The sequence below is a fragment of the Neomonachus schauinslandi genome, chromosome 2, assembly GCF_002201575.2.
Source record: "Neomonachus schauinslandi chromosome 2, ASM220157v2, whole genome shotgun sequence".
Taxonomy (NCBI): domain Eukaryota; kingdom Metazoa; phylum Chordata; class Mammalia; order Carnivora; family Phocidae; genus Neomonachus; species Neomonachus schauinslandi.
The window spans coordinates 202,600,910-202,613,302 of NC_058404.1; the positions used below are offsets into that span (position 1 = coordinate 202,600,910).

A 12,393-nucleotide genomic window follows, 5' to 3' on the forward strand; every position below is an offset into this window, starting at 1 on the left:
CAGAGGCAGAGGGAGAAGCAGACTCTCCGCTGAGCGGGGAGCCTGACACGGGACTCGATCCCAGGGCCCTGAGATCATGACCTGAGCCGAAGGCAGACGCTTAATGACTGAGCCACCCAGGCGCCCCTTAAGTAACATACTCTTAAATCAATTGATCAAAGAAGAAATCACAAGAAAATTAGAAAATATTTAGAAACAAAGATGAAAAATCTTCAACACAACAAAACTATGGAATGCAGTGAAAGCAATGCTAAGAGTTAGGGGAAATTTATAGCTATAAACACATTTAAAAATAGAAAAGATTTCAAATCAACAATCTGAGTTTACTACTTAATGAACTAGGAAGAAAAGAACAGACTACACCCAAAGCTAGTGGAAGGAAGGAAATAATAAAGATGAGAGTATAGATAAACAAAATAGAGAATGGGAAAACAATAGAGAAAATCCATGAAACAAAAAGCTGCTCCTTTGAAAAGATTATCAAAGTTGACAAACCTTTAGCTATACGGGCTAAGAATAAAAAGAGAGAAGACTCTGATTACTAAAGTCAGAAATGAAGTGGGAACATTATTACCGATAATACAGAAATAAAAAGGATTGTCAGAGTACTGTGAAGAGTTGCACACCAACAAATAGCTTAGATCTAAGTGGACAAATTCCTGGAAACACAGAACCTACCAAGACTACATCACGGAGACACAGAAAGTCTGACTAGACCTACAACTAGTAAGGAGACTGAATCAGTAATCAAAAATCTCCCAAAGAGCAAAGCCCTGGACCTGACGGTTTCACAGGTGAAGTCTACCAAACATTTAAAGAAGAATTAACACCAGTCCTTCCCAAACTTTTCCCAAAAATTGAAGGGGAGAGAAACTTCCCAACTCATTCTGTGGGGAAGTCAGACAGAGACACTGTAAGAAAAGAAAACTATAGACCAACATCCATGATGAACATGGATGCAAAAATCCTCAACGAAATACTAGCAAACAGAATTCAGCAGCACGTTACAAGGATTACACGGGGAGGGGGCAATTGGGTGATTCCAGGGTGTGGGTGATACTCTAGTCCTTGATCCAGGTGTATTTATTTTGTGCAATTTCAACTGCACATTTATGATTTGTGCATATTTCCATATGTATTCACTAAAAAAAAGTTTACTTATATTTTTAAAGAAAAAATGAGGCAAAATAAAGACATGTTCAGACACAGACAGAAGGTCTTCGGGAAGGAAATTCCAAAGGATGTAGTTCAGGCTGAGATAAAGAGATCCCAGATGGAAGATCTGAGGGTAAGCGAGGAGCAAGGCAAGAAGAACATCTGGTGGGAAAGATAAAGAAAATACGACTACATTAAATCACAACAAAAAGATAGACATAAGATATCTGACAACACATACATCAGGAAATGGTAAACGGAGTTAAACTGTTCTAGATAAAATACCCAAAAGATCTGTATTTACAGAGGGATGAAGGTATTAAGTTTATTTTGTCACTTTTTTACAGGCTCATTTGGGCATGACTGACATACAATAACGATCTGATCAATTTTGACAGTCTATACACTTGTGATGTCATCACTACGATCAAGATCATGAACATACCCATCACCCCCAACGTCTCCTCACCTGGCAGCTCTCCACAAGACAACCACCAACCGATCTGCTTTCTGTTGCTATAGATTAGTTTGCATTTTCTCCAGTGTTATGTAAGTAGAATCATATATTCTATTTTTTCCTGTCTTCTTTGAGTTAGTATAATTATATTGAGTTTTATCTACATTGTTGGGTGTATCAATCAATACTTCATTCCTTTTTATTAGTGAGTAATGTTCCATTGTATGGAAAAACCACAGTTTGTTTCTGCATTCACCTGTTGATGGACATTTCGGTAATTTCCAGTATTTGGCTATTACAAATAAAGCTGCTCTGAATACTCACCTATAAGTCTTTATATGGACATGTGCTTTCATTTGGTTTTTTTTTTTTTAATCTCTACTTAACATTTTTTTAAAATTCCAGCATAGTTAACATACAGTGTGTTATTAGTTTCAGGTGTCCAATATAGTGATTCAACAATTTTACACATCTACTTAACATTTGTAATCTTTCTTGTAGCTTCCTGAACATTTGGAATACAGTTATGACTTTAATGTCTTTGTCTACTGATTCTATCATCTGTGTCATTTCTGGTTCAGTTCTGAATAACTAATTTTTTCCTGTCTTATGAGTTGTATTTACCTGCTTCTTTGCATTTATGGTAAGCTTTAGTGGATGCCAGATATTGTAAATTTTACAATGTTGGGAAACAGAGATTTTCTATTCCTATATATACATTTGAGCTTGTTCTGGAATGCAGTTAAGTTACTTGGACACAATTTGATCCTTTTGGGTCTTCCTTTTACATTTTGTTAGGTGGGCTCAGAACAGTCTTTAGGCCAGTTTGATCTGCTACTGAGACAATAGTTTCTGGAAGATTCTCCTAGACATCGCTGGTGGCACCACAACTTATTTCTGGCCCTCGGTGAACTCTGAGGCTTGTTCATCCTTATCCATTGCAGTGGTTCTTCCCCTAGCTGTGGGTGGTTACTGCGCAAGTGTGTTCTGCTCAGCGCTCAGCTGAGGACTTGTAGGGAGCATACCGCAGGACCCCAGAACTCTTCTCTTTCTATGCAGCCCGTTTCTCTCCAGTACTCTGCCTTAAAACTGCTAGTCAACTTGGGCACCCCAAATTCTGAGCTCTGTCCCTTCAAGTCAGGGTTACTGCCTAGCTTTATTTGGGCTCCTTATCCCTCTTCTGAAGGCTGGAAAATTCCTTCAGGAGGAGCCTAGGACATTGTAGAGCTTTCCTTGCTTCCCTCTTTCAAGGACCACCGTTATGCACTACCTGTTTCCTATGCCTGAAAAGCTGTGGTTCACATTCTGTCCAGTTCTTTAGATGTTTGAAGTGGTAGACCATCTAGCCATAGGAAGTTGGTATCATTTGTTCTAGACAATGATAAGCTAAGCAGACCCATTGTGAGTCTACTAAAAAAAGCAGAGTGAATAACTTTTAAGCGAATGTGTGTGTTGATAAAATGAATAATAAGGAATAATCAGTCCAAAAGAAGACTCAAAAGGAGAGAACAAACATGAGTTTTAGTCAATGATAATGGACAAAATATTCCAGTTAACAAAGAATGCCACCCCGAATAAAAAAGCCAACCCAACGCAACTATATGCTGTTTATATGAAACACAACTACCTCATAAGGACACATAGAAAGGCTGAAAATAGAAGACTGGATAAAAGGCATATTATGTAAATGCTGATTAAAAATAAGACTGGTATCGCTATGTTGATATCAGATAAAATATATCTCAAGGCAAGAACAAGAGAGAACAGATGAATCCACTTTAATGGCAGGAGATTTCAACACCCCCCCCCCCGTTGAAAGTGGACAGATCCAGTAAGCAGAGAATCAGGAAGGACACTGTTGAGACCATCATCAATCAGATATAATGGACTATAGACCACGTCAGCCAATGACAGCAGAATACACATCCTTTGCAAAGTCACATGGAATACTCACCAAGACAGACAGCATTCTGGGCCATAATGCTCTCCTTAACGAATTTAAAAGTATATTGGGGCGCCTGGGTGGCTCAGTCATTAAGCGTCTGCCTTAGGCTCAGGTTATGATCCCAGGGTCCTGGGATCGAGCCCCACATCGGGCTCCCTGCTCGGCGGGAAGCCTGCTTCTCCCTCTCTCACTCCCCCTGCTTGTGTTCCTGCTCTTGCTATCTCTCTCTCTGTCAAATAAATAAATAAAATATTTAAAAAATAAAAATAAAAAATAAAAGTATAGAAACCATAGAACGTCTGCTCTCACACCACAATGGAATTAAATTAGAAATCATAACAGAAAGAAAGCTGGAAAAGCCCCCAAATACTTGGAGATTAAACAACACGCTTCTGAATAACATGAGTCAAAGATGAAATTGCAAGAGAAATTTAAAAATATTTTGAACTAAATGAAAATGAAACACAACTTACCAAAATTCATAGGATGCAGTGAAAGCAGTGCTTAGAGGGAAATTTATAGCACTTAATGAATATATTAGAAAATAAGAGGGGCGCTTGTGTGGCTCAGCTGGTTAAGTGTCTGCATTTGGCTCAGGTCATGATCTTGGGGTCCTGGGATCAAGCCCCACATGGTGCTCCCTGCTCAGAGGGGAGCCTGCTTCTCCCCCTCCCTCTGCCTCCCTCTCTCTCTAATAAATAAATAAATAAAATCTGAAAAAAAAGAAAATAAGAAATATCTATAGCCAATAATCCAAGGTTCCACCTTAGGAAACTAGAGAAAGAAGAGCAAATTAAATCCAAAGTAAGGAAAGAAAAGAAATGATAAAAATTAGAGCAGGAACGAGTGAAATTGAAAAGAGGAAATCAAGAGCAAGAATCAACGAAACCAAAAGCTGATTGTTTGAAAAGATCAATAGAATTGATAAGTCTCTAACCGGGTTAACTAAGAAAAAAAGAATGACATATATAAGTATCAAATCATCATTTTGGACACTTGGAACTAATATATATCTCAATTTTTTAAAAAAGATAAAGAGAGGACACAAATTATTAATAACAGAAATAAAGGTGGGTTATCATTGCATGGACACTAAAAAAGTTACTAGTGAAACAGTGAACAACTCTGCACCCACACATTTGTTTTCTAGAAATTGACAAACAATTGCAAAATATATGTGGAAATACAAAGGAATGTGAAATGGCCAATATAACTTTGCAAAAGAACAAAGTTGGAGAACAAACACTACCTGATTTCAAGACTAATCACAAAGCTACAGTAGTCAAGGCAGTGTGGTGTGGTGTGATGTGGGAAACAGAGGCAGAAGAGAAATTATTCCATTTCCTTACTCCTTACAGCCCGCTGACAAGTCCTTGAAACAGGCAGAGTGACTTTCCTCCAGGGACTGACCTTGCCTCGATGTTGAAACTTTGCTAAGGGCAAAAGGCAATCTTAGCCCGACCCCTAGGATCCTGTAAGTCTACTTTATTTTATTTTTTTAAGATTTTATTTGTCAGGGCGCCTGGGTGGCTCAGTCATTAAGTGTCTGCCTTCAGCTCAGTTCGTGATCCCAGGGTCCTGGGATTGAGCCCCACATCAGGCTCCTTGCTCAGCGGGAAGCCTGCTTCTCCCCCTGCTTGTGTTCCCTCTCTTTCTGTGTCTCTCTCTGTCAAATAAATAAATAAAATCTTTTTAAAAAAAGATTTTATGGGGCGCCTGGGTGGCTCAGTCATTAAGCGTCTGCCTTCGGCTCAGGTCATGATCCCAGTGTCCTGGGATCGAGTCCCACATCGGGCTCTCTGCTCGGCAGGAAGCCTGCTTCTCCCTCTCCCACTCCCCCTGCTTGTGTTCCTGCTCTCGCTATCTCTCTCTCTGTCAAATAAATAAAAAAAAATCTTAAAAAAACAAAAAAACAAAAAAAAGATTTTATTTGTCAGAAAGTGAGAGAGAGAGTAAAAGCGGGGGAACAGCAGGCAGAAGGAGAAGCAGGTTCCGTACCGAGCAAGGAGCCAAATGTGGGACTCAATCCCAGGACCCCAGGATCATGACCTGAGCCGAAGGCAGACGCTTCACTGACTTAGCCACCCAGGCGTCCCTGTAAGTCTACTTTAACATAGAAAATTCCTTTGAGATATATTCAGAATATTCCAACTCAAAGCAACAGAACACATTCTTCTCTAGTGCACATGGAACATCCTGGGTCACAAATTAGGTCTCAACCGGTACCAAAAGATTGGGATCTTTCCCTGCATATTTTCGGAACACAAGGCTTTGAAACTAGAATTCAATCACAAGAGGAAAGTTGGAAAGAATTCAAATACATGGAGGCTAAAGAGCTTCCTACTAAAGAATGAATGGGTCAACCAGGAAATTAAAGAAGAATTTTAAAAATTCATGGAAACAAATGAAAATGAAAACACAACAGTTCAAAACCTTTGGGATGCAGCAAAGGCAGTCCTATGAGGAAAGTATATAGCAATACAAGCCTTTCTCAAGAAACAAGAAAGATCTCAAATACACAACCTAACCCTACACCTGAAGGAACTGGAGAAAGAACAGCAAATAAAGCCTAAACCCAGCAGGAGAAGAGAAATAATAAAGATAAGAGCAGAAATCAATGAAACAGAAACCAACAGAACAGTAGAACAGATCAATGAAACTAGGAGCTGGTTCTTTGAAAGAATTAATAAGATTGATAAATCCCTGGCCAGACTTATCAAAAAGAAAAGAGAAAGGACCCAAATAAATAAAATCATGAATGAAAGAGCAGAGATCACAACCAACACCAAAGAAATACAAACAATTATAAGAACACATTATGAGCAACTATATGCCAGCAAATTAGACAATCTGGAAGAAATGGATGCATTCCTAGAGACATATAAACTACCAAAACTGAACCAGCAAGAAATAGAAAACCTGAACAGACCCATAACCACTAAGGAAATTGAAGCAGTCATCAAAAATCTCCCAACAAACAAGAGCCCAGGGCCAGATGGCTTCCCAGGGGACTTCTACCAAACATTTAAAGAAGAATTAATACCTATTCTTCCGAAGCTGTTTCAAAAAATGGAAATGGAAGGAAAACTTCCAAACTCATTTTATGAGGCCAGCATTACCTTGATCCCAAAACCAGACAAAGACCCCATCAAAAAGGATAATTACAGACCAATATCCGTGATGAACATGGATGTCAAATTCTCACCAAAATACTAGCCAATGGAGTGCCACAGTACATTAAAAGGATTATTCACCACGACCGAGAGGGATTTATCCTTGGGCTGCAAGATTAGTTCAACATCTGCAAATCAATCAATGTGATACAATACATTAATAAAGAAAGAACAAGAACCATACGATACTCTCAATAGATGCAGAAAAAGCATTTGACAAAGTCCAACATCCTTTCTTGATTAAAACTCTCCACAGTGTAGGGATAGAGGGTACATACCTCAATATCATAAAAGCCATCTCTGAAAAACCCACAGCGAATATCATTCTCAATGGGGAAAAACTGAGAGCCTTTCCCCTAAGGTCAGGAACATGGCAGGGATGTCCACTATCACCACTGCTATTCAACATAGTATTAGAAGTCCTAGCCTCAGCAATCAGACAACAAAAAGAAATAAAAGGCATCCAAATCAGCAAAGAAGTCAAACTCTCACTCTTTGCAGATGATATGATACTTTATGTGGAAAACCCCAAAGACTCCACCCCAAAACTGCTAGAACTCATACAGGAATTCAGTAAAGTGCCAGGGTATAAAATCAATGCACAGAAATCAGTTGCATTTTTATACACCAACAAGACAGAAGAAAGAGAAATTAAGGAGTCAATCCCATTTACAATTGCACCCAAAACCATGATACCTAGGAATAAATCTAACGAAGGAGGCAAAGAATCTGTACTCAGAAAATTATAGAATAGAAATCAAGGAAGACACAAAGAAATGGAAAAACGTTCCATGCTCATGGATTGGAAGAACAAATATTGTTAAAATATCTATGCTACCTAGAGCAATCTACACATTTAATGCAATCCCTATCAAAATACCATCAAGTTTTTTCAAAGAAATGGAACAAATAATCCTAACATTTGTACGGAACCAGAAAAGACCCCGAATAGCCAGAGGAATGTTGAAAAAGAAAAGCAAAGCTGGCAGCATCACAATTCCGGACTTCCAGCTCTATTACAAAGCTGTCATCATCAAGACAGTATGGTACTGGCACAAAAACAGACACATAGATCAATGGAACAGAATAGAGAGCCCAGAAATGGACCCTCAACTCTATGGTCAACTAATCTTCGACAAAGCAGGAAAGAATATGCAATGGAAAAACGACAGTCTCTTCAACAAATGGTGTTGGGAAAATTGGACAGCCACATGCAGAAGAATGAAACTGGAGCATTTCCTTATACCAGACACAAAAATAGACTCCAAATGGATGAAAGACCTAAATGTGAGACAGGAGTCCATCGAAATCCTTGAGGAGAACACAGGCAGCAACCTCTTCGACCTCAGCCGCAGCAACTTCTTCATAGACACGTCTCCAAAGGCAAGGGAAGCAAGGGCAAAAATGAACTATTGGGACTTCATCAAGTGGAAAAACTTTTGCACAGCAAAGGGAACAGTCAACAAAACCAAAAGACAACCGACAGAATGGGAGAAGATATTTGCAAACATTTTATCAGATAAAGGGCTAGTATCCAAAATCTTTAAGGAACTTATCAAACTCAACACCCAAAGAACAAATTATCCCATCAAGAAATGGGCAGAAGACATGAGCAGACATTTCTGCAAAGAAGACATACAAATGGCCAACAGACACATGAAAAAGTGCTCAACATCACTCGGCATCAGGGAAATACAAATCAAAACCACAGTGAGATACCACCTCACACCAGTCAGAATGGCTAAAATTAACAAGTCAGGAAACGACAGATGTTGGCGGGGATGCGGAGAAAGGGGAACCCTCCTACACTGTTGGTGGGAATGCAAGCTGGTGCAGCCACTCTGGAAAACAGTATGGAGGTTCCTCAAAAAGTTGAAAATAGAGTTACCCTATTACCCAGCAACTGCACTACTGAGTATTTACCCCAAAGATACAAATGTAGTGATCTGAAGGGGCACGTGCACCCCAATGTTTATGGCAGCAATGTCCACAATATCCCAACTATGGAAAGAGCCAAGATGTCCATCGACAGATGAATGGATAAAGAAGATGTGGTGTATATATACACAATGGAATATTACTCAGCCATCAAAAAAATGAAATCTTGCCATTTGCAACGATGTGGATGGAAGTAGAGGGTAATATGCTAAGTGAAATAAGTCAATCAGAGAAAGACATGTATCATATGATTTCACTGATATATGGAATTTGAGAAACAAGACAGAGGATCATAGGGGAAGAGAAGATAAAATAAAACAAGACGAAACCAGAGAGGGAGACAAACCATAAGAGACTCTTAATCTCAGGAAACAAACTGAGGGTTGCTGGAGTGGAGGAGGGTTGGAGGGATAGGGTGGCTGGGTGATAGATATTGGGGAGGGTATGTGCTATGGTGGGTGCTGTGAATTGTGTAAGACTGATGAATCACAGACCTGTACCCCTGAAACAAATACATTATATGTTAATTAAAAAATATGTATATATATTTGTTAAATGAAAAAATAAAGAAAAATTCCTTTGGAAACTTCTTTATTTCTATCTCCTAAGATACATGTTGGCAATCATCCCCTAAGCATATGGCCCACAGATACACATCTGAAGGGTCTCATGACTCAGGTTTTATTAGACAGTAATAAACGACCTTTTCCCAACAATAGCTAGCCCCCTCAAAGTCCTGGAAACCTTGCTTCCAAATTCCTTAGAGACTGACGCTGTCCCTAACCCTCTTCCAATTTGAAAGTATATAATGGGCCACTCCTCATGACCCCGGTGCAGCTCTTTTTGCCCATGGATCCTGTCCCCGTGCTTTAACAAAATCACCTTTTTACACCAAAGATATCTCAAGAATTCTTTTCTAGCTGTCAGCTTTGAAACCTAACTTTCTTTCCTACATCATAGTGTAAAGATAGATGAATAAATCAGGATAGAAAAGTGGCCAGAAATAGAGCCACACAAATATAGACAACAGATATTTAACAAAGATTCAAAGGTGGTTCATTCGAGAAATAGTCTTTTCAGCAAATGGTGTTGGGGCTTTTGGCTGCCTGGGTGGCTTGGTCTATAGAGCATGTGACTCTTGACCTCAGGGTCATGAGTTCAAGCCCCACGGTGGGGAGATTACCTAAAAACAACAAAACTTTGACTTTCTAATTCTGCCATCTAATGGGTGTAATGAGGTATCTTGTTATGTTAATTTGGACTTTTCAGGTTACTGATCAGTTTAAGCATCTCTTGGAGTGATTCTCAAGTGATTGGGTTTCTCTTCTATGAACAGCTGATTCTTCTCTCCTATTCATCTGTGGGATTTCCTGTTAATCGAGTTGCTTTTTGATATTGCAAATACCACCTCCTAGTGGCCTGTCTTCTTTGTTGAGCCAGTGGTTAAGTAGAATTTTTCCTAAGGACCCAGAATTGGTTTCAAGGACATAAAACAGAGGACTCAAATACACCAAAACATATTCTATAGAAAGCTACAAACAGGGTCAGAGTTATCTGGATTATTTCAAGTTTTTGGCTATTATGAATAAAGCTGCCATGAACATTTGCACACAGTGAACGAAGATTTTCATTTTGGTCAACCAGTAGTTATAATTCAGTCATTATTTGACACATGAAGTTGCATCCCACTCTGCTCTTTTCCCAATAAATGTGTTGCCATTAAATTTGATATGTAATCAACTGTGAAACTCTCTCTTACCCTCAAATTATCATGATTAAACTGTAACTTCTTTTAGCTCCAGCATATTTACTTCAGAACTTCACCCATTAGTCGTTGACATTAGGGCCTTCTTTGCTAAATTAGACAATGATTTTTGAGTACTGGAAGAAATATTGCACTGGTGTGTGGGTGTGCTATTTACAGTGTAAGGGCAAAAGACAAAACACACTTGTAAGTTTAATCTTCACTGTTAGCTCTTTTTCTATAGCTTTCTTAAGTCTAAGACAATCAAAACTATCAATCAAGCCCTGATTTGTAGAATTTGCGATATCCATGGTGTAAATAATCCCATCCTTGCTGAGTTCAGGCTGCCAGTATTCGGTCAATGAAATGAGGCTGGGATGAGCCAGGCAGTAGTAGGTTACAGTGCTTCCACCATTCTGATAGCAGATGTGAATAACATCTAGAGCATGGGTAATGTGAAATGAAGAAAGATATCTCAGGTTTTTTTTTTTTAAGATTTTATTTATTTATTTGAAAGAGAGGGAGAGCATGAAAAGGGGAGAGGCAGAGAGAGAAGCAGACTTCCCAATGAGCAGGGAGCCAGACGCGGGGCTCCATCCCAGGACCCCGTGATCATGACCTGAGCCAAAGGCAGACACCTAACCCACCGAGCCACCCAGGCAGCCCTAAGATTTTATTTTTTTAAGTAATCTCTACACCCAACGTGGGGTTTGAACTTACAACCCCGAGATCAAGAGTCGTAGGCTCCACAGACTGAGCCAGTTAGGCGCCCCTGAAGTAAGATATCTTGTAAAAGATAAAGTAGTAAAATGAATACAATTAAATGAAGTTTAATTTTTAATAATGCTATGTTTAACGACAAGCTTATAGAATTCCTGAAAATAAAACAATTGGCTCTTGTAAGCCTATATAAGCTGGAACAGCACATGGCGGCGGGGGGGGGGGGGGCATGGGGCAAACTAGCGCAGTCCCCTAGGAACCTTTTGGAAGCCCTTTGTAACATTACCTGTATGCCCTTTGGTCAATACCTCTGCTCCCGGGCAGGCAACTCCCAGACCCTTATACATAGTCCTGGAGGGACCCGTAGAAGGGTTGTCTGCAGGGTGGGCAACTGGAAGCAATGTAAGGGTTTATTCCTAGGGAATGGAAAGCTAAAACATGGTGGATACAAGATCTGGCATAATCTCATCCATCCACTGAAGGCACAAATGTACACACAACATTTAAGGTTTGTTAATGATATACACACATCAGTAGGTATCCCGAACACACTAGACTGAGTTGGGGGAGGTGCCTGGGGAGAGAGGTGAGCTGTGGGATTTGATCTGGGGGGTCTGGATTGCAGACCTCTCCCCTGCGCAGGTGCAGAAAGGTGAGGCAGTGGGTCCATCCCACCTCCCTCCCCACAGTGGTCTTGATGAACTGGAAAGATGGAGCCTCTGGGTGTGGAGGGACTAGGTCTGAAGGGGAGATTTGGGAACAGGCACTCTTGGAGATGGTGAGGGAGGGGCAAAGTATGTGTGTGAGGGGAGGTGAGGACCTGGGAAGGGGGTACCTTCCTGAGCCATTGAGGTGTTCCCTGTGCAGGTCGCCCTCGCTCCTGCTCACTGCCTGCAGTCTCTTTCAACCTCCCCTCCTCAGAGAGATGGCACCAGCCGGGCCCACCATGGTAAACAAGTCCCCACTGCTCTCGGTCTGTGGCCATACTCCAGAGCACCTCCTGGTCCACCAGAGGCCCATCCCGACTCTGAGCGATGTCTCCAGCAGAGACCTCTGGAAGCAGGCGAGGAAGCTGGCCTGGTGCAAGCAGAGGGTTGGCCACGGTGGAGATGGCCCCCTCCAGGCAAAGGGGCACTCACTCAGTTTTGTGCTTTCCTTGATTATTCCCAAGGCTGGCTGAAGCCTGGCAGTGGTAAACCACACCACCCCCCCCCCCCCCCACACACACACACACACCCGGCAAGGCAGGGTTGACTTCCTT

General features: G+C 40.7%; 1 protein-coding gene across 1 annotated transcript in view; it reads left to right on the top strand.

Moving 5' to 3' along the window:
- POLN (DNA polymerase nu) overlaps positions 1-12,393 on the top strand; it is a 169,001-nt gene that overhangs the window by 155,460 nt on the left and 1,148 nt on the right. Inside the window, 1 exon segment of the mRNA XM_044913117.1 lies at positions 11,775-11,784. Coding sequence (XP_044769052.1) covers positions 11,775-11,784 — 10 coding nt within the window.